General features: G+C 41.8%; 1 protein-coding gene across 5 annotated transcripts in view; it reads left to right on the forward strand.

Annotated features, from left to right (window-relative positions):
- Positions 1-24357, forward strand: part of RPTOR (regulatory associated protein of MTOR complex 1) — a 319880-nt gene that overhangs the window by 61914 nt on the left and 233609 nt on the right. For all 5 annotated transcript variants that reach the window (XM_088474208.1, XM_088474236.1, XM_088474218.1 and 2 more), the window contains exon 2: positions 16938-17040. In XM_088474208.1, coding sequence (XP_088330334.1) covers positions 16938-17040 — 103 coding nt within the window. The remainder of the gene's footprint in view (positions 1-16937; positions 17041-24357) is intronic.

Raw genomic sequence — 24357 nt, forward strand, 5'->3', positions numbered from 1 at the left:
CCTAAGCATCATACTCCATTTTAAAGATATAATACTTTCTCATTCAATAGGTAAACAGCTTAGTGAAGCAATGTTGAATTAAGTTCCTAACTGGCAACAATGTAAAAATGACAATATTACTAAATGTTAACATGTAACGGTAGACATTATCTTAAATTAAGTAATGTAGAATTGACACAAAAATAACCAATTTCATAACAAAAGACATAGAGATGCTACTTTTGTCCATATATTGTGTGGTAAATGTCATAAGAAATTCTGTAGACCTAAATGGTCATTAAGGTCTTTAGGAGCAATGGTGTTTAGCTTATAAATCCAGTAAGATTCCAATTGCAACAAGCGTTGTGAGCGATCTCCTCCTTTGACCAGCAGAGAAACATGGTCTATGATTCTATACCGAAGAGAGGATAAATTTATGTTTTGCTGTGAAAAAATGCTTGGCAACAGGCTGGTAGCTATGGCCGTTGTCTAGCGCTGCTCGGATAGCACTTTTGTGTAAGGCCATCCGTTCCTTAAACATTCTATCTGTCTTTCCAACTTAAAATTTGCTACAGGGACAAGAAATTAGGTAAACCAAAAATTTTGTGGTACATGTAACGTGATGTTTCATCTTTAATTCCCACACAGGGAAACAATATCTCCAATGACCATATATCGGCATGTGGTGCAATTGGGGCATTTAAAGCACCCATGCCTTTTTGTGCCATAAGGAATGGCCTTTAGAATGTTCAGCCTGGGACGTAATGTCTGTTTTGACCAATAGATCCTTAACATTTTTTTCAGAGTGCCCATGCTGACCCCTGTGCACCGCCGAAAGCTTATGAGAGTCCGAATTAAATCATGGAGCAATGTTAGAAAGTGGCCTGGTCGGATGAATTACATTTTCTTTTACTTCTTGTGAATGGCCAGGCGCATGTGCATTGTTTACCTGGGCAAGAGATCACACCAGGATGCACTATGGGTAGAAGGCAAGCCGTTGGAGGCAGTGTGATGCTCTGACATTCTACTTGAATGCCAGGACCCAAGGTGTCCCAGCAGAACATTTCCCTAAGTGTTACTTTGACACGTACCACTTATCTAAACAAGTCGGATCCGTGAAGGCCCCACCTCATAACTTACAGGACTTAACAGATCTGCTCCTAACGTTTTGCTTTTGTGTCTTTGAGCTAACGTATTGGTGCCAGATACTATAGGAAACCTTCAGAGGTCTTGTTGAGTCAATGCCTTTGATGAGTCAGAACTGTTTTGGTGGCACAAGTGAAACCTACAGAGAATCAGCATATGCTAGTTTTGATGAATACAAACAGTGTTTATTCGAACAATCATACAATGACATTTCAAGCATTTAAATACTTTCATTGTGACATCACACCACTCGTCCTGGTATGTGAGTTACAAAATCCTTTATGGCATTAGCCATAAAGTGACAGACTAACAGACAGTAAATAAATGTTTGAGCCCTGCTGTAAAAATAATCAGTATACATGTCAACCAAAAACAACTAGTAGTTACCTGTATTCCTACACAAACTATGACAGTATACGAACACCTCTACATAGAAAGATGAAATAAGTGAAAAGGAAATAAATAATTGCTCCTAAATAAAAAAAGTTTCATGCCATAAAAATAAGAAAAGCAAATGGAAAAGCAGAGTGACCACAGTGTCATAATACACAAATTGATACTAAACTGCAACTATTTTTCAAAGAAGCTAAAAATGCTGCTTCTATACAATGTGACCAAATGTTTATCTTGTCAATCGTCTGATCTAGTTATGTTACATGAGCCAAATGAGAGAATGTAACAGATTTAGGGGCTCAAATGTAACAGATTTAGGTATCAAAGCTTGATGTGTGATAAAATTGTGAAATGATATCACCAACCAATCCGCTTCTAACATTTTGCAGGCTGTGTTTAAGAAATGATAGTTTGGACGTGATTGGTTGGTAATATAGTTTCACAATTTTATCACACATCAAGCTTTTATATATATGCCCCTAAAACAGATGGCATTGCTATAGTGACCAGCATTGATTGCATGTTTAAAAATGTCTGCAGAAAATCTTTGAAGCCATGAAACCATAATACGTTATTCAGGTCCTTCATCAGAGTACATCATGTTTCTCATAGATGTGATCTTACGTAAAATATACTTTCTCTTTGAGAATGCTTTTGATCTCCAGCGGCAGGGAACCGCAGTTGGTTCAAATATGGCACCCACATGCGTGAACCTATTCATGACTGATTATGAAAATATTCATATACTGGGCAATGATGCTTACTAGAAGTATATTGACTTATACGTATGATATATTGCCGATGCCGCCTTCCTGTGTCATGGTGGGGAGGAAAGGCTACTATCGGTTGTAGATCATTTGAATAATATTTATGGAACTATATGCTTTAGTCTTAATTTCAGCCATGCTTCTATCAATTTTCTGGACGTAACCCTATTTACATGTATATTATGCTATTATTCTAGAGAGCCCATAACATGTCGTTTCTTATTTACAATTTATTGTCTATATAACAATCATTCACTGATAGATTGTGCACATCCCTTCTACACCATTAATCTTAACAGGTCATTCATGTTCTGGCACTTTTTCTTTAACCCCCTGCACCTCTCATAAAACCTAGTGGGATGAAGTATACATACATCTCTTCATATTTTACAGAATTGATTCATTATGTGTATTCAATATTGTATTGAACACTGTGTGATTTTTTTTTTTTGTTTGTTTTGTTATAGAGGCTTCTTGTTCTATAATGTACAGAGGTTTTGGGTGTAGGATACCCTAATGAATATGGGAATGTAACCAGTAATCTGCACTGTGTCCTCACTCCTTATTATCTATGGGCCTGATTCAGCTGCAGATGGACTAGCTATTGCAGCTGTGATAGTTCTAATATGGAAATAAGGAGGAGGCGTCAAGCCTCGTGCATGCATTACTGATCCAAGTTGCGTAACATCGGATCATCTGCAAACCCAACGGCTGGCTAAGTGACTCATGGGGTCACTCCAAGCTAGCCGCTGCCGCAAATACTGAAAAGATGCCAGGAAATCTTTCAGCTGTTGGAGAACCTGGCCTCATCACTCCACCTAAACGGCAGCGACACTCCTTCATTTTGAGAAATGGAGGTTGTCACCGCCCCCTTCCCGAAATGGCAGCAAATTGTCAATCACTGACAGTCTGCTGCGAAACTGCGAGCGATATCGCAGACCTTTACTGCACATGCACAGTACGGATATGAGTATGAACATCAGGAATCTGCGTAAAAGACTGAATTACGTCCGCAGCTTAATCAGGCCCTATGGTCATATCTGTTTAACCCAAGATGTGCTTGCATTAGTGTCTGTCTGTTCAAGTATTATGAAATGGAATTGAACATCTCGCCAGAATATTCAAGGAAAGAGCAGAAGTGAATTTATTTTAATGAACAATAATTGATTGAAATCCTACTATATATGCTTGGAAAACAAAGATCTACAATTTCTGCAAAGCTGTACTTTAAGGTGGGTCTTGCCATGGACTTGCATTGGAATAAAATGTAATGAGATTGCACTCTTAAGGGTATTAAAATCATAAAGAGTTTGGGAGGCTTTAGGAGTGGGGAAATCAGTAGTGAAGCTTAAGTATTATGTTATTGCTTTTCAGAATGGATATATCCTACTAAGGGTACCATGTGGGATAGCGATCATACCTGACTAGAATTATGAGCATTATTGAAATATTATTAATCTGCAATGGTCTGAAATTCTCCTGACCACTTCTCCAACATGTGTGCAGAGTTGCAGCCTCTGGTCCACAATGACAAACTAACTTAAAGTACCTGTCATCTACATTATATAGAGTATATAGGCAGTGTTTCTGTGGGCTAAAACAATATGCTGAAGAGTGAGTCAAATACACAGTGACGTCATGTGGCACAGGCAGCGATTTTATGTGCTGAACATCTTACCTCTGGGCATGTCATCTGAGCTCACTACAAACTAATTACATTATGTTCCTAGATTCCTTCTATTCCTACCCTACCTCTTCAGATGTAGGAGTGGCGTATGCTTCAAATTGATTTTATGTGGCTTTTTTTTCTTCAGAAGGTGCATGTTCATTACTTTAGGGATTGTTTGTTTGTTTGTGTGTTTTTTTTTTTTTTAAATCTTGTTAATTTACAATAGACCCAAAAATTCTATTTCATCTGTAGAAGACTCTGCCTATATTGTTTAGTTGTTTTGGTGTAGTCTCTGGTAGAATGTATATTCATTTAACTGCATCAGGGGATGGATTACACTTTTTATTCTCACTGCCCTTGGGTCTGCCTGACTTTAATGGACTTGGACACACAAGTGTGAAAAGCAGGGACGTAGCTAGGCCTTATAGCAAAATTCACACTCCCTCCATCCTAGCCCCGCCCACTACTCAAAGCGGGACGGCTGCTCGATGTGCCTGGGCTGACATCACAGCTGGGCGGGCATTTAAATTTGTCTGGCCAGTTGTGATGTCAATGTCAGCGGTCCCTGCAGCCAGTGTATAGGCGATCGGCAGGTTGCCTATAAACACATGCAGGCATCTGCTGTGCTGCAGTGTTGACCTGAAATGTCTGCATGCAACGTTGTTCCCAGACATGTCGGGTGTACACACCCGCAGATGCACTTGTGATATATATTGCTCGTTGATCGAGCAAGCGGTATACCACCAAGTGTGTACCTAGCATTAGTTCTCAATCATTTCTTGGAAATCTGAGCAGATTCACTTGCCTCAAATCAATATGAACACAGGTGGCAGTCCACCTTTTTTTTTTTTGTGACAATCCAGTATAAACAGAAAATTCCATTATTGTAGACCGGAATCATTTGATCTGTTTTTGATTAGCGTGGGGGCCTAATGATTTTTATTGAAATCAGATAAGTACCTAATTAATATATCACTTTGATTGTAAGTGCCAATTTGACATATATATTGCACTATGAGCGTTCTCCCTCTCAGATGTAGTTTGCTTAATGACAATCAGAATGTCAAAAAGCGTTATGAGGACCCTGGGAGGCAGGCGCCTATATGTCGGCACATGTGAACTGCAACTTACAGCATTTTAACACCCACCGGCAGTACAACTGTCATAATGATGAATTACCATCATGTTTGCAGTTACACTGCCAGTACGTGTACAATGCTGGAAGTAGCCTTTTACACGTGCCGACATCTCATAGGCCAAATACATCGATTTCTAAGAATAGACTATGCGTCTAAGATTTTGATTCTAGACCCAGGGCTATATTTACAAAGTGGTGAGTACCTCGAATCCTGCTGCTTCGTAAATATATCTCTGTGTCTGTTCTTAGAATTGGTGTATATGACCTGTGAGTGCTGTCTATTTACACAATGTAGTGTTCCCGCTAGACTACGGCCAGGGCAGGGTGCTGGGGATTCCAGCATAGAGCTTTGGCGTGCACTCCCAAAAAGGACGTGGTCGGTTATGGAGGGGGCGTGTCCTTGTGGCAAGCCGCAAATTTGACAAACTTCGGGGGGTGCCCAGCACTTACGGAGGTGCTGGGCTCTCCTCAAGCTCTCCCCTCACTGTGAATATTCCCTCGGCGGTGATCGTTCACCGAAACTTTTCCCACCAGCGGGACACTCCTATCATAATTCTTGGGAGAGGTGTGTGTGTGTGTATATATATTATATATATATATATATATATATATATATATTGCACCTCCAAGTGCAGAAATTCTTCCCAAAAACACTGATGTGAACCAAATTAAATATGGATGGCCCAGTACCAAAAATGAATGTGCTTATCTGAACCACGATAATTCTTGAGATTTCAGATGAAAATATTTCCATGTATCAGATAGATGATCTCAAACAAATGCATATCAGGAAATCATAGCTTGCCAAATATAAAAAATACAAATTAGTGCTAGATAATAATGCAAACATACAATAGTTAAAATCAAATGTAATTTATCTCAGTAGATATACCCGAGAATCCAACGGCCTCCTATTCCCCATACACTGGATCAGGATATTGAACTGATGAAATCACTAAGGTATTATATGGACACTGTTGGCTCATATACAATTATAGAAATGATGGAGTGCATACCATATGCATTCCACTGCAAGTTTAGGGTGTTATTTTGTCCAGTCCTGTTTTTTATTTACACTATATTGATTGTCTATGGGGGAGGTGGGGGTGGTTCTTATAGGTATTTTAGGGGTGTTGGTGTGAATAGACATTGTGCCTTGACAAAACAATGGTGGTTTCTTCTGATGACATGCCCAGCGAGGTGCAGCAAGTGGACGGAAGACTTTTGGGGAGTGTTGACCCATGACGTCTGGATAACTTCCCACAGCTCCCTGATATTTGTAGGTGCAGGATCTTGGGTGCGAATGGATCTCTCCACCACATCCCATAAGTGCTCGATTGGGTTCTTGTTGAGCGAACGGAGTGGCCACACCATTTGTCAGAAGCTCTTCAGAATGCTCCTCCAACCAATTCTGGACACCTTGGGACCAATGATACTGTTATCCTGCTAGAGTATTCCATTGTTGTGGGGGTTCATGAAGTCTATGAAGGGCTGCAAATGGTCATCAAGCAAAGCAACATAGCGGTTACTGGTCAAGGGTGGGCCATGAGAACACACCCCACACCATTATGGAACCACCACCAACCTGCACAGTGCCTTATTGACAACTGGCGTCCATGGCCTCATGTGGTCTGTGCCACACCCGAACCCTACCATCAGCCCAAGACAACTGAAACAGTGACTCATCGAACATGCGCCACATGTTGCCAGTCCTCCAGGGCCCAATTAGCGACGTCACAAGCCCAGATGAGGCGCTGTGTCTGGTGTTTAGTGTTAACAGGGACACTCTGGTGGGACTTCTGCTCCCATATCCCATGGAAGCTAAAGAACGCTGCACTGACCTGCTGGATATGCGTCTGGTACCTCCTGCATTGAATGTGGATGTGTTTTGAGTGTCGCTGTTCTGTTACCACAGACAATTCTGACTATTCGCTGGTGGTCATGATCATTAAGCACCCATGGTCGGCCACTGCGCTGTCCACGGTGGGTGTTAATGCCTTCCATGAGGTATTTCAGGTACACACGTGACACCGTAGATCAAGGTATGTTGACTGTCCGGACAACTTGACAACAACAATGAATTGTCACAACCTTTGGGCACCCACTCTCATGCCCCGTTCAAAAGGCCCAGGTCTGGGCATTTCCAAGACGTCACAGTATGGTGACCCCACCTACCATTACCTTTACATACTGCTATCCAATTACTTTTGCCACTTCAGTATGTGTGTGTGTGTGTGTATATATATATATATATATATATATATATATATATATATATATAGATAGATAGATCGATCTATGATAGATATGGCCATGGGAGTTGGTACATGTCTGGTGACAGCTTAGGAGGTTAATGTACAAGTTAGAGCAGTCACAAATTCTTCTAAGAATTGTATGTTCCTTAGAAAATGCCAGTTTTGTAGCACTGTGCAAAGAACAAACGTGCTCGGTAATAAATAGTAAACAATCTCCTGTAGGATTTCTTTACTTTGACTACACCAGTCTGCTTAAATTTGATATGATCATTGACTGTGGTTGCTGCAGGTTACAGCCTGTCTTAGCTGTTAGTATATATGCCCCAGTGTACCTTTTGCTTGTCATAAATTAGTTTAATTACTTTGTTATATGGTGCAATTTTCACATACACTCTGTGCTTAATTGTGCTAGCATAATTTTCTGTGCAGTAAATTATTTTCATGAAAACAACTTCTGATTAATGGGGCAACTGTTCTGCTTTCACCTACAGGTTTCTTGTTCTTGTACAGGAAAATTATATACCAGCTGCCTCAGGCACCAAATTGATTTATTGAACCAGAGGCGTGAAACTGATTTACAAGTATGGGTTCATTGACAGCTGTGTAGCAGAAGGCATAGGTTTAGCACAATGGTTTGCAAGTTCTGTATATCTTTCAGGGAAGCAAATTTCCTCCAACAATTATATGTTTCTTTAATCATAGAGCAAATAGGCCTGAGGGTTACTGAGGATGTATGGCAAGCAATGTTTCTAGCTAATGGTAATGTTTAGTGAAATGCATGGATCATAAAGGAGAGGTAGAGGCAGGTCCTGCGAGGACAGAAGGTACATGCGGGACCCCTGAACATAGGTAATAGGCTGGTTGCCCGCATGCAAAGCGTTTCTTATTAGATCTTAAAGTTTTTTTCCCACTGACGTCATTATGTGGAGTGATTTGCTGTCCTGCCTTCATCAGTTTCTCGGTAAAATTCATGTGGTTTTGTGAGATGATGCTTTGCATTAACACTCCAGTTTAACGATGTATATGTGTGTATGTGTGTGTATATATATATATATATATATATATATATATATATATATAAAAAATTTTACACACAAATCCTGCACTCATCATATATGACAGTCAACTTCGGGGTGCTTCCAATGGCTGTACAGGCCACATAAATATGCTGAGGTATCCCCTGGAGGAAGAATGTACTCTCCTTTCAAAAAGTAAATTTATTATCAATTAAACATAATGTTTGGGTACACAAATAACCCAAGCAGCATAAACAAGTTGTGGTCAGTCGCGGTCAGTCAACGTTTCGGTTCTTGCTTGAACCTTTATCAAGACCTCAGTATTCAAATTCAAAGGGTAACAACGGTGCACAATGAATAATAATCTGCACAGGTACTGGAACACTGCATCAATTTACATCATCCAAGTGATAAACAATGGGTCCATGCTGGAAACCTTTGCCCAGTAGTGTGAAGTACAGAGTCAAGTCCAGTCTGGCCGCCTGGAACGGGGAGCCGCAGGATCTGGTAATAAATTAACTTTTTGAAAGAAAGGAGAGTGCATCCTTCCTCCAGGGGATACCTCAGCGCATGAATATATACTGATATATATATATATATATATTTTAATGACTGAACTGGCCAGCTGTCCTAGAACAGGTAGGTATTTAGGCCAGGCGGAGCATCTGGGACACGTAGTCACCTTCCATTGGTCCTGAATATAAGGATATATTTGACAGGAGGTTCTACAAAATCACGTTTAAATCCGTCACATTTGCTTATTGTCTTTGCCATATGGTGAGTACTAAGCAAAGATCTCGCTATCCGTTAGTGGGTTATTCTATGTTTAAGCAACGCTGAAAAATGTGGTGTCCCATCAATAATTTAATATTAAAATATCAATGACACTTTAAACACAGCCGGCATTATAGGAAAAGGTCAATTTAACATAAGCATTCTGTGCAGCCTCAGATACAGATTGTAGCTCTCACTAGTGGATCAGCTTGCAGCACGACTGGTTATGTATTATAGATCTTTTCCTCTGCAATGCAGTTTCTGTTCCTACATAATGCACACGTCTTTGGGCTAAAAAAACAAACCATAACAATTGTGTTTGTGGGGAGATTTGATACTATTTCGACACATCCACTTTTCATGGCTGACATTGTGTATATGTGAAATGGGAGAACCGTGAAATGTGAAGAAATGCATGGTGATGCCAAGCAGGCATGCTATTACAAATGCTCTTCCACTTATTAAGCTGTTAACCTGCACAATCCATTTTTTTCTTCAAATACATAGTAGGGCATATTAATTTATGGTTCGTAAAAGAGATCTGTTGGACATAATCACAACTCTCCCCTTTGCCGACTCCTAAATACGCAGTATTTTCTTTTTATATACATTGTCAGTGTATCCTATACCAGAGACCAGAAGGAAATAAAAACCTACTTTATTTTTCCCCATATGTTCCATGATGTTGCAATACAATAAGTAAAATATTTGACTATAGCTGGGTACACACCTAACAGATATATCTGCAGATAGAGTGATCTTCAGACATATCTGCCGATGATGGTTGTTCATCTGAATAACCATCATCTGTTATCTGGCCGTGGGTCCCGTTGCCCGGGGGCGTGTCACGCCCCCTTCCCCGCTGCCTCTGCTGCAAGTGAATATCTGCATATACATTGGGCATCGGCTGTGCAGCACAGCCGACGCGATATGTCTGTGAATGACGTCGTTCACAGACATATTGCTGGTACACACTGGCCGACACACACAAGGTATATTGGCCGATCAATTGATCGCCCCAACATATCTGCCTGTGTGTGCCTTTCCCCTATCCAGAACCCAGACTGCTGCTACTGAACTCTTGTCGGTTCTATGTAACAGTTAAATATGTTAAGCTAACCAACTTTAAATAGCAGTCTCATGTGATTGGTCTGTTATGAGCCAATAACGCAAAAGTAGAAATGGCCTTAACTTTCCCACTAGACTTACCTGCAGGTGCAATGCTGGTGTCACGTTACAAACCTTAGATCACACTAGGACCCAAACAAGAAAGACTATATGCCTGGACCCAGCATTATCCACATACTGTATAAACGTGAGCCTCTCTTCAGTCTGAGTGAATATTGATTGATAAATAAGTATCTCCCATATATTCAAGTACCCAGGTTTGTTTGGCAAAAAATATCTAGATTATTGAAATTTCTTTTTCAGCATAAATCCCCATAAAGCAGTGATAGAGAAACTAATACACTTCAGGGGCCATAAGGGCGACCCTTTAACCTTTAAAAAGGCCTCACATTGCCTGTAACTTCAGTAACAAGTTAAAACAGTCAGAATACAGACGCACAAAGGTATGTAGTCTAACCCTCCCCCTACCCACCTTTTCCGCACCCTAACTCTTCTCCCCCTTCCCACAGCCTAGCCCTCCCCCTAGTGCCTAAGCCTAAACCTAATACTTAGCATCGGGCTGCCGGCGGTTGGAATTCTGAAGCAGGGAATCCGGCGCCGGTATTCTGAACCCCAGCATTCCGACCGCTGGGAATGGTAACTACGTCCCCTTTAAACCAATGACACAAACTGTAGTAAAAAAAATTGACAATAAAGCTGGTGCTTGCAGGTGAAGGTTTGGCATACCGTCTGTTGCTGGTGCGGTCGCACAGGATGGTGCGTTATTAAAGAGGAATCCAACAACCTGGTTCTTGTATTGACAGCTTGGCACTGTATAATGCAAATTGACTGTCTCTACTCCACCTCCTGATTCCCCTCATTGTTCTGCTACTACGATTGTAGTATGATTAATAGAACTGCCATGATACTGATGTCCTCATACACTGTTGCCGCAATCACGCCAAACAGCCCTTCTCTGAGAGCCAGGTCCCGTGCAACTCTATGGATCTTTATCACAATGCGACAAAACCGCTTAATGAGACTGCACTGATTCATTTGATATATAAAGGGTTCTTGTACTACCAACAGGCAACTGCAGCTTTCTTATAATCTTGTACAGCCTATCTGCTCTCCCTTTATCATATTGAGCCACATCCATGAGGAAAGAGAAAGGGGGGCAAGGTGCACTTTTACAAATTAAACATTAATTCATGTTAACAGGTACATTGTAAAAGCTGGTCTTTAAAGGAAAACCATTGCAGCGGGTTGGGTATGGAATCCCGACGATCGGGAAGCCGGTGGTCATAATACCGACAGCGGCATCCTGACAGGGAATCCCCCTCCGCTACCCAACCCTAACTCCCCGTAAGGCCGTCTATTTCCCTGGTGAAGCAGACGGTCTTTGTGGCAGATGACACAATACATTGCGTCATTGTGGCCCTCCTACCACTTCACAATGCTGGTATCTCCCCAAAAATCCCCAAATGGAGCAGCACAAGTTATATTTGCTTCTGATGAAGCTGAGAGTACTCGTTAAGCAAGGACTACAATTTCCAGCAAGCTACCAGGATTGGAGTTACCCTGCACTGCACTTTATACAGCCGAGACCTTTGTGTGCTGCAAACGATTTATCCAGCTCATTACTCCAGGAATTCAACACAAACTTTTGTGAGGACTTCTTGCTAAATACCTGATGAAACCTACCATGGACTGATAAACTAACTTTATCCACTTTGATCTGGCCACCTTTGCATTTATTAATCACTTCTTTATTAAGGACATTTAATTTGCCGACTTATATTCGGGACTCCATCCTGGAATTTCTAGGGCAATATATACAATTTGATCATTGCTGCTATCTTAAATTGTTCCAATTGGTATTTTTTAGTATGATTTCCATGTTACCTTTTTTTAACATATAGGTCTGTTAAATATGTTTTTATAATTTCACCTTGTCGCATGTATTTTTTAGATTGAGCTCTGTAATCTGTTTGTATTTAACTTTTTCCGCAATCTGAAGGCTCACACCCTTCATCCATACAGCTGCTTATAATGTGGTTTTACCGCCAACACAGGACACCCCTCAGGTGTAATATAGTAATCTCTGCATTGTATAAGGGGGAGGGGGGGGCGATGATGCAATCATGCTGTAATGCCCACCACGCTGCCTACTTGGCTGTGCCACACCCTGGCCTTTCCTACTTGGCAGCACCCTCCAGGAAGTCAGTAACTATGCATTGTGGATGATGTAGTGTAGCATATTGCAGTGACTGGACCATGGGTATGGACTGTGATATATAGAACACTGTTTATACGAGCCTAACGGGCAGTAACAGGGGGATGGGTACAGGCTAGTCCTGATTCAGTTAATTCTGGTCCATGTAGTTTTCATATAGCGTCGAGCACAGTGCTTCAATATGTATACGGGGTTTGTTTTGCTGTACATTACACCATTGAGTATTGAATCTGATTATGTTGCATGGTCAGTATGATTAATGTTTATATGACACAATTATGTTCTTTTATTCTGCCCCCGTATTTCAAGTAAATACTCCATTACTGGTGATTTTGTAATGAATCTGCTGTTTGTTAGTACTGCTAGTAGCTCATGTCTGCTGTGCGCTCTAGTTTTCTTGCTTTCCTTATAAATTATACATTTGCAAAGACTTCGGCTTTGCTGAAAGTGTTTTTTCCCTCCTGTTCAGAATCCTAATGAAGACTCGGGGGAGGCTGGTAGTGGGTGGCTTTGCTGGTGTTGAAAAGTTTGGACCTTTATGACACATATCCAAGCATCCTTGGTGCCTTTAGCTTCTGTTTTGAGGGGTGTTTCTCATTTGCCCTGTGGTTCTTTTTAATAAGAGTATTTATTCCAAAAGCCCTATTCTATATTTATATACATGAGTGAACGCTGCCATATTGTTTCCTCAAGTGAGATAAGCTGAATTACCATCCATTCCACTTCAGTGTAATAGCACTTTGATGCCCAATGACCAATTATAAACAGTGTGACAGACTTGAGAATGTATTCTCTTGACCTGAAGTGGCTTAACTATCTTGCAGAGTTGTGTTTAGAGCAGATGAGAGCAGAAAACCCTGTCCTACACTGATAAGACCTGACAATGGAGAAACAGTCTGTCTTTTGATGGTAAGGTATTGGGTCGGGATCGGTATGCAATACGTCCGGTTCAAATCCAGGTGCTGGAAAACCAGCAGTGAAGATCCCCACAGGTAAGTATTTTAACCATTTACTAACCTAACCCCCCCATAACCCTAACCCTCCCTTAGGGGTGCCGAACCCTAACCTCTCCCCAAGTGCCTAACCCCCGCTAACTGCCAAAACCTGACCCCCCCCCCCCCCTTCCCCGCAGCCTAAACCTAACCTAACCCTAACCTCCCCCCGGGGGTGCCTAACCCTAACCCCCCCTTCCCCTATCCTAACCCTCCCTCGGGGCTGCCTAACCAGGTCCCCCCCGGGAGCCCCTAACCTAACCCACCCCCCCCTGCGCGGCTGTCCGCGCTCGCCTCTCTTCAATCATTATGCCGGGCGTCGGGCTCCCCGCGTAGGTAAAATTACAGGCGTTGGGATTTCAACGCCTGTCATTAGACCCTTGCTGGGATTAGACAGTCGTGAGGCTGGCGGTCGGCATTTCGACCGTTGGCTTCCTGACTGCATCCCCTCATGCTCTAACAACCTCATTGGTGCAACATTGCCAAAAGGCTGCAATGAAAATATATTTTCTTTGTTCCTTGTTCTGCTTTCATAATGTTACTGAGTAATAATTAAAGGTACTGTGTGCAGTGCGTCCTTGTTTTGTACAGTAAGCAGAGGTCTTATATTTCTGAAACTGGTAAAGTGCCTGTAGTAGGATAACTTGTATGCTGTGCAACTCTGTTTCATTGTATATTTTTTCCAGTCACGAGCTGAGGCATCTCTCAGGGTTGACTTATGTGGTAACACACTGTTTTGTCTGTCTCATCTAAACATATTGAGGTGTAGTCTATATGGTTATCATGCTATTCCCATAACACCTAAAGGCTGACCACTCTCTCTTTCTGAAGATATGGAAACGTGTCTGATCTGCAGATGCTCTCATAACTTCTCCTATTCCTCCATAATTCGGTTAAGGTATTTCTCCGTGTGTCTCTGCGAGGCAGTGCCACGCACTTACCTCTTATTGCGTAAAGCCTGTGTCTATCACGTTTTCCTATCAGCTTCATAGCATGACCTCTTATTCTAAGCTTTCTCTTCTCTCTGAGAACGCTTCCTTGCTGTACCTGTAACCACATGCTTATGTTTAGGGCTTATCTTTATAACTGCTCTGGTCCACAGATTGAAAGGAGTCACATTTTAGAGATCAAGATTGCAAATAATAGTTCAAAAAACAAGTTAATCTGTTAATTAGAAATGTAGACCATGTAAAATGCATTGTCGGTTACCTAACAGCAGAGCTGCTGATCCCCGGGATTAAATTGTACAAAGAAACTATTATTCTGTCAGTTTTCTATGGAAAAAAACACAAACCTATTGGCTCCTCACAGGAAAAAAATAAAACACACATCCATTGCCCCCACAGGAAAAAAAATAAAACACATTCACTGCTCCAGCCCCCCACAGAAGACTGACCTGTCACCTGACCTCACCTGCTGTCAGATTCCCAAAGGCAGCAAAACTAACTTCCAGAGTCATCTACTTCAACTCAGAGAGACAGCCAGTCACACAGTGGAAGAGGAGAGAAGCTCTGCCTCCCAGTTCCTCCCTCAGCCGTCTCAGAGACTCTGCCTGCCTGCCTCAGTCACACTACTGCAGTCTGTAGGTAGTGCTCTGTCTGGGCATCTGCCTGCCTATGATATCACAACGCGCATTCCCATTTACAGTCCAGAAGTTAATTTAGCACTTGCTGCGGAGGATGCTGCGGCTTCAGTCACAGCCTGATACAATTTTTATTTAACTAATCCCGGGATTGGAGGTAGCAGTTCTAGGATTTAAAATCCTGGACTTTTTTAGGCCAAATTCCTGGATCTCACTGATCGGGATCCCTACTGCTAATCCTGTACTAAAGTGAACTACTAAAATAAAACCCCAATTAATAGTTTCTGAATAGAGGGAAGGGCTACCTCAAACTATGAAAAATGCAGGGATTTGGTATAGATTCTACAAGTCTTCAAAATTCTACTGAAGGGACACGATTCTACCACTAGACATGACATCAGTGTGTTTTATTAATTCAGGCCCAGCTCCAAAATCTCTGATCTACATTTGACGAGGGATTTCCCTCAGTCTTCAATGCCAACATCACAAGTTAAACAGTGATCATCACCATAATTCCCTATCAAATGTGCACAACAAGCTCCTGTTTCCGAATGACACTTGGCTGCCGGGACTGGCTTATGTTTTTATTTATAAGACTTGTGTAATGAGATTGTAGTAATAAGTTCCCCTTACAGGTTAGAGAAGCCCCAGATGCAGCATGTGATCTAGGCTGTACCTTATCGGGGAGGTAGTCCCAGGATATAATATGAGTGTTCTGTGATCAGTTCACTTCTCCCCTGTACTAACCTTTTGTTTTTAAACATGTATTTATACAGTTATGGACATAACTTCTGTTTACACAGAATGGGCCTGATTCAGTGGAGGACACAGCTGTGGCTGCGTCTATTTGAGGTCAACTGTCTCTGACTTGATGCAAATGGCGCTGTACAGCCCTTCCCTGGTGTACATCCGTGCGTATTGGATGTATAAGGACTGAGACGCCCACTGACATGGTCTATAGACTCTGTAATACCACCTTGAGCATCTTTAGACTCCACAATCAAAATTTCCACCTGCCCAATGGCAGGTGCAGATTTTTCGTCTGAATATGGCCTCCGATAAGAGCGATTGAGCATCAATGACAATCTGATTACATGTTGATGGTGGGCATTTCAGGATACAATATTATTATTGTTCCCTGGGCTTTATTTCTAATACTTGCTTTGCTTTATCATGCAATATCTTTTTATCTGAGCGTTAGGCATGGCCATATTATTGTTAAGTTTTGTTTCCAATAACCATTTTTATATATAATGGGTAAGCAAACTGTGCTGCCGAACTACACATCCCAGCTTGCACTGCCACTTTTGCTGTTGGGACAGCAAAATTGGCAGTGCACAACGAGGCAGGGTATGGCATCTCGCTTACATTAGGAGGTGTGGTACTGTGCAGTTTTTATTTGTATTGCAAATAGGGATGTTGTCAGAAACCAAACCAAATCCTGGAACTCTCATTGGGTATTAGGAACAGCTAAGGGAAATAGGCCTTTGTAGATGACATGCTGTGCTTTGCATGAAAGGCCAAATACGATACTTCTATACATTGTTGGTAAAACACAATTGTGCTTGTGAGCCATGATTATCTTGTTCTAGATGAAGGCTAATTCCACCTAAAGCAGCTTTTTGGAATAAACTGATATAAACTTAATCTTAGAAGTCTGCTTGGGTAGGATTCTGCATCCCATTCCAACTTCTGATATTCCTTCCAAATTAGAAAGGTGGTAATTCATTTTGTACTGTATATTATGGAGATCATGTTCATTCTCTTTGGTAATACTTCTAATTACTCCACTATATTCATATGCAATGCTTTTATTTTCCATTATCTGCTGTGTACAAACAATCCTCAAATCTTTTTTTTTTTTTTCTTCTTCTTTCTTGTAGATGAAAACTGTGAGCGTGGCTCTTGTGCTGTGTCTCAACGTAGGAGTAGATCCTCCGGATGTGGTAAAGACCACCCCATGTGCCCGGTTGGAGTGTTGGATTGGTAAGCATCTGGTCAACTCTGATGACTCTCACAAAAGTGAGAGGTCAGGATTACCATACGATGGATTCAAATTTACCTTTATATGTTCTCCAGCAGTAACCTTCATACTGTGGTCTTCTAGCATATATGAATAATGGGCCTGATTCAGATGTGGACACAAGTGCCATTGCAGCTGCAATCTCTCACGCATCGCAACTGCGGAAATATGCTAATGACTCACCCGCTGTCCAGTGCTTAGAGACACCCACTGAAAGCATCTCACATCCGCTGCTCACGTTCAAAACCGGAAACATCAGAAACACTGATTGCAGATCAGACGGCCATTAGTCTTCTGAGTAAGTCTAAGCTGTCGCAGACACAGTTAGTCTCCAAACACACAGGGGGCTCTCCTGCTGCAAGCAAGGATGCAGTGGCTAATTTCAGCATGTCCTGAAAATAGTGTTTAAACAGTCAGACAAGCCTATGTTTCTCTAGCCACCCCCGTTACCACCACCAAATGCTGACTACATGTCACTCAATTTGCAAGCGAATCCTCTGTGAGAGTGTAATTGTAATTCAATCGCTGCGTGGTGTGGCTTACACGCATGAGCAAAGGCTAACAATCGCTCAGTCTGGTAAAGTATCGGCATTGCGTCCACATCTGAATCAGGCCCAATATGCATAAAATATAAATACTAACATAGTTGACAAAGCAGCGTATACTCTTCATAACATAGTCTGCCAAAAATCACTTAATTTGTTGAAAAGTGTGCATTAATAAGAACTATAAAAAGGATTCTGTCTTTGTATAGTCACATTCTGGCCTAAAGTAGCGGTACATGAACTGTACTTTTCCTCAACAGAACAGTATTTCCTATGTTTGGCTTAAGGGGATTAGAGACCTGCAGGACCTTCTTAAAATCACCTATGCCTCAAAAAGTGTACATACAGTATATACAAGACCTCCTGAGATTGGAATCAGCATTATACATCTTGTTGGAGTCATTCAGACATTTACTAAGCTGTGTTAGGAAATAAAGTGAAAGATGATAAGGTACCAGCCAATCAGCTCCTATCACCGTTCACTTTATCTCCTAACACAGCTTAGTAAATAGACACCATAGCCTTTTACCAAGCATTGTGCCAGTATTATCTCTCATGAGTCTTCTGTTACTGGTTCTTGGGGATTGGCGTTAAGATTCCTCCAATGAAAGTAACAGAATTAGTAATGTCCTTTATTTTACCTTATGTTGTTCAGGAATTATTTGTATAGTGACTGAAAACATAGGATGGCAGCTAAACTTTTGTCCGCGGGGACAGCACATGTTAAGCTGGCCATACACCAGACCAAATTTCCTCCAACCATCCAACTAGTTGGTTGTTTGGAATGAAAATCCGGTAATGCATGGGAGAAAATGACAATCAGCCATTTTCTCCCAAACACCGGAAAACGGACGAAAGCTGCTGTTCAGACAAGTTGTTTAAATCAAACCGACCTTTTTCGTGTTTTCTGGTGTTTGGGAACAAATTGTCGATTGTCATTTGCTCCCATACATTACCGGATTTTCATTCCAACCAGCCAACTATTTGGATGAACCAAATAACCAGGCGCTAACCACCCTAAATAAATGTGTCACACCAATTATAAAGCTTAATAGATACTAACCTACTGACAGCTTGCCCTCCACAGATGGGGGAATACTGGATATCCCCCAAAAATCTGATTATCAGAAGAAAATGGAAAAAAAAAAAAAAAAAAGTGTAAGGCGCTAGTCATTTATATGGGCGTGTCTTAATTCAATCACAGAAAATTACATTCATGTAATGACTAGCACCTTATACTTTTTTTTTATTTTCTTCAACTATTTGGATGGTTGGAGTTAAGTTGGTCTGGTGTATGGCCAACTTTAGTGACTCCCACACAATAACAATAACATGTTTGTGGGAAGGAATGAATATACAGCCATGCCTTCTTGCAGGTTAAATCATCTAGCTAATTGGCTTCATGATTGCTAGGCCTGTGAGATCGAGTGACTTGATGAGTAGCAATAAGGTTTGATAGCGGCTGTTACTGACTGTTTAATGTACAGATGTGTCCAGCTACATCATTGCGTACGCAGCAAATCGCGCCACTCATGGTGCAAGGCATGCGCCCAGCAGCCGATATGCACACTGCCTTCTCACCTGCGCCTTTGCATGGTGTGATCGCAGTGCGCGCCATATCGTACCATGGCATATGCTGCTGCGGGTAATTGCATAGCGCGATGCATGCGCACATTTGTAGCGCTATCGTCAAACATGTAGCTGGACACATCTGTAGAGTGACTATCACTACTTGTTTACCTGGACAGTCCATGCTAATCACCAATACGTATGTTATAGAAAATAATGCCCCTCAGTTTGTATTGCAGTGATTTTATCAACTCATATATTACTTTGCTGCAAGACAGTCCATCGTGTTTAATGTTTAACATGCAACAGAAATTGTTGTGAAAATCAAAGACCTTTGCTCTTCATGTATTACTATTATTGTCATAGGAAAGGTTAGTATTTAATGAGCCAGATACATTATACTTCTAAGTTGTGTATTTTGTGTAGCAGGCTGATTTATCAAACAGGACACATCTCAGACACTGATAAATTTGCAGTGTCTGATAATGCAGATGTTGGGTAGGTTTCTCGCTATAGAGCTTTTACTATACATACATCAGTGTCACAAGTGGCATTGTGTCTGTGTTTTGCTTGTTGTTTATCTTGCTGTAAATTTTACCTACATAAATGAATATAACATAAAAAATAATCTCTGACCAAACTAATACAATCACAGTGCAATAACAGTGTTTGTATTCCTATTATCTAAAATGATAAACTCATATTGTGGCTCAAGACAATATTACACAAATACAGCCTGAATGAGGTATTGTCAGATTAGCTTCCCAGTAGCCATGGGAATGTAACCTACCGATCAGTTAGTAGCAAGTGACATCCTTATGCGCTTCAGTGACGCCACTGGTTTCTATTGAACTGATATTCTGTAATCTTTGAATATTTGTTCAACCAATCTTGTCTGCATCGCAGATCCAAGTGCTGCGTCTGAAGACGTGGCATTGGATCACCATTGCAACAGTTGTCACAGTAATGGGTCATCTGAGCAAGCCTAAGCTTACTCAGAGTGGGCTATCGAACTTTACTGCCGGGACCAGGAAATCTGCATCAGAAGATGCAGACTGCGCATGCACAGAACGGGTCCTGCGCACTTGCAGTCCTCCCATCAACCTAGTGCTACACAAACCATCAGGTTTGCATACAACTATGGATCAGGCCCATAATGCATACTTGCTTACTCTCCCGGAAAGAGCGGGAGACTCATGATTTTTCAGGTAGTACCCTGGGCCACTGGAAGAGTAGGTGGATCTCCCACATCCCGCCCACTTCGTAATAATACCTGGAATTGCAAGTCCGTATGGAGGAGTGGGGCTAATAAGATTGCAAATAGTGTAGTTTTAGACCTCGTCCCTTCACCATGGACCCGCAATTTGAGGAATTTTACCACAATGGGGACCGGTCTTAATGAAATAATGAACCCAGTGCCGCCCCCGAAGTAGTCTACTGCATCTTCCCTCCGTGCTTCTCCCGGAGACATAGGAGTCTATGTACTAGGCGGTGATAAGTGACAGAGTGAAAAGTGATAAGTCTGTGATAAGTGCCAGCCAATCAGCTCCCAACTGTCATTTTCAAACACAGTCTGTGAGATGACAGTTGGAAGCTGATTGGCTGGCACTTATCACAGATTTATCACACTTCACTCTGTCTCCTAACACTGCTTAGTGCATAGACTTCATAATGTCTTGGTGTCAGGTACACTCTTAGGGGTCTATTTACTAAGCAGTGTTAGGAGACAGAGTGAAAAGTGATAAGGTGCCAGCCAATCAGCTCCCACCTGCCATCTCACAGGCTGTTTGAAAAATGACAGTTGGGAGCTGATTGGCTGGCACCTTATCACTTTTCACTCTGTCTCTTAACACTGCTTAGTAAATAGACCCCTCGATGTCAGTTCTAGCTCACATAGGGGTCTAGTTACTAAGCAGTGTTAAGAGACAGAGTGAAAAGTGATAAGAAAGTGATAAGGTGCCAGCCAATCAGCTCCCAACTGTCATCTCACAGGCTGTGTTTGAAAAATGACAGTTGGGAGCTGATTGGCTGGCACCTTATCACTTTCTTATCACTTTTCACTCTGTCTCTTAACACTGCTTAGTAACTAGACCCCATAGACTGATTACATATTAGTGAATGTTCAACTGCCTGAGGAAGAGGCTAGATGACATGAAAGGTGTTGCATCTTAAGTGAGATTTATACCATTTTTAATATGTTTTATTTTTAGGTATATCAATTATAATGTTCTGTTCTATCATGTGATACTGTTTTAAACTTACTTGGTTTTACATTTTATTTTAATTAACATTTGAAAGTTTTTCATCAATTATCTGCAATAGAAAAAAACATTTTTTGATGCCATTAATAAATAAAAATGAACTATTTACATTTATACTTGGTCACTCTCTTTTGGTCATTCCTTCTTTATAATATAGCTTACTGTGTGAGTAAAAGGTTGATCACTATATTGGTTAAAGCTGTGACACTTATCAGGACAGTCCCAGAAAACTGTATAGCTTTCATTTTAGGAGAGTAAGGTACAGTCTAGTCACTGACACATTTTAATGGTTATAACCAAGATTGTCGCTATTTTCTCCTACAGAGCCGGAGATATTCCTCTGTTTTTCTGGAATCCCATTAGAGACTGATAGTAGGTTGTCATACCCCCACGTGGCAGTACGTCAAGATTTGTTGTACCACACGTCCAAGAAAGGAGAAGATATTGTGGAACAATTGCTAGTTCCTAAGGCACATATTGAAGAATCGTGTTAGACCTGTGTCATGGTCACATAACTGCTAGACCTCTAGGTGTAGAAAAAACCTCTGAGAGAAATTCGCAGTGTTTTTTTTTTTTATGGCATAAGATCATAAAGATGTACCAAAATACTATGCATCCTGCCCTGAGTGTCAGTACCATGCTCCTAGGCCACATTATAGAAGTCCGCGACAAAAATTACCAAAATGGGAACTAAATAATGGGTAATGGGACAAGCGAAGGCTATTACTTCTACAGTGGCACACACGTTTCGGGTATAAATCGCATACCTGAAGTGCAATTCATAGAAGAACTGTGAGTGCGATTCATAGAAGAATGGAAAGCTCAGCTTTCTGACCCTCTGCTGCGTACAGATTACGCCATCTCAGGTTGGCGTAATCTACACTGCGTACCGAACAGAGCAGGGAAGCTTCATACTTCCCTGCTCTCTGTCTGGCACCCGGCGCTGGCTCTGCCCCCTTTTGCCCAGCGTTCTCTGCAGCAGACTTGACCTACTGTCAGATGCCAGCACATGCGCAGACATATCGGCCACGAGATGTCTGTCTTCTCACTGCTTCCAAGCCTAGCAGAGGACCCGGACACTGCACGAAGACGCCGGACAAATAAGTCTACGTGAATGTTTATTAAACATCACTATATATCTCATCGATATGATGCAATATATAGTATTAGTAATATGTTCTGTTAGCCACTTCATGTTCATGAATTAGACCCCAAATTCTGCTCGGATTCATCAGTATATTTTAATGGTAGTGGATTACGCTACCAAATACCCTGGAGCAATGCCATTGCACAATACGTCAACAAACACAATTGGTAGGGAACTAGTACATGTCTTTAGCAGAGTGGGAATACCTAAGGGAAACATAAATGATTTATGTCAAGAATCGTGAAAGAGTTTTGCCACCTGTTTAAGGTTACTTATCTAAGGACCTCCACGTATCACTCTCAGACTGATGGTTTAGGGAGAGGTTTAACAGAACTCTAAAGAATATGCTAAAGAAAATGGTGGATAATGATGGGAAGGATTGGGATTATATGTCACCCTATTTATTCCTGGCCATTAAAGAGGTTCCACAATCTTCTTTGGGGTTCTTGACTTTTGATTTGCTGTATGGGTATGGGAGACACCCAAGGTGATTGCTGGATATTGCAAGAGAGACATGGCTGGGGAAACCCAGTCCTTTTAAAACTTTTCATGTTTTCAGATGTAAGAAAGAATAGCTGTAGTGGTGCCGATAGTGTGAGATCACATGAAACAGGCCAAATGGCACAACAAAGGGTGTACAACTACAATGCCAAATTATGTACCTTTGCTCTGGGGACAGAGGACCTCATTCAGACCCGGTCACAAGCACTGAGCGCTTGCAACCGGGTCGATTTTTAGGCCCTGCGCACGCGCGCTGCGACCGCACTGTGCGTGCGCAAGCCTTGGAGCGAGAGAGAAATTCTCTCACTTCAGAGCTCACTACAAAAGGGGCGGCTGTCGATGTTGATCGACAGCTCGACACGTTTTGTAGGCGTGGCGGGGGGGTGGTCTCACAAACGGCCGCACTGATGTCAGTGGGGAGCTTCCTGCTCTATCAGAGCAGGAAGCTCCCTGGGGCTTGCGGCTGCCGAGACCCAACCTTAGGGTCTCGTCGCAAGTCGCGATGGTCTTTGACCATCGCGACCATCAACCTGGTCGGTCGCTAGAGCTGTGGGTGGTAACCCACAGCTTAGCTAGCGTCCAGGCCGCACTTGAAAAGTCAAGCGGCCGAACTCATTCAGAGTGAGCGCTCGCTTCTTGCGACCGCCTCTGAATGAGGGCCAGAGTGCTTAAGTACCTTTTTGGCAAAGTGGTAAGGACCATAAAAATCATAGAAAAAGTGTGTGAGTTAAAATTCAAGGGGCATGGGCAGCGCCAAAGGGTACCCTGTACCTGCATCCTAATTAGTATACATAATATAGTTTAAACTGGTAGTGGGGGGGAAAACGCACATGGGACAGTGTCATTGCCATAGTGATGTGAGCTCGCATGTAACAGGAGGGTGTGCTCTCCTTAGATAGGTGAGTACGGTAATGCCTAGTTACAGTTCTGTGTTAGGTAAAAATGAATGTATGAGAGGTGTGAATGGATGCCCAATCTCTGTGACCTAAGAAGAAAGTGGGATTCTCAACTTAACCCAAAGGAATATAATTGAAAACAGGAGAGTATCTCCAGCGCTGAGAAGAGTTCTTTAAAGATCAAAACTCTATGGTGACACTTCCGCTATGTAAAACTAGTCCCTTACTCTCCGTAAATGGGAGCTGAGCAATACAGGACTGTTAAAGTGGCAGCACTTAAGATATAAGTGGTCAGACACCCTCTTAAAGTGTGTACACACTAGGACGACGGATCGGCATGCATATACACTTACCAATTGTC

This window comes from Taudactylus pleione, unplaced genomic scaffold, assembly GCF_031769625.1.
Source record: "Taudactylus pleione unplaced genomic scaffold, aTauple2 ptg000016l, whole genome shotgun sequence".
NCBI lineage: Eukaryota > Metazoa > Chordata > Amphibia > Anura > Myobatrachidae > Taudactylus > Taudactylus pleione.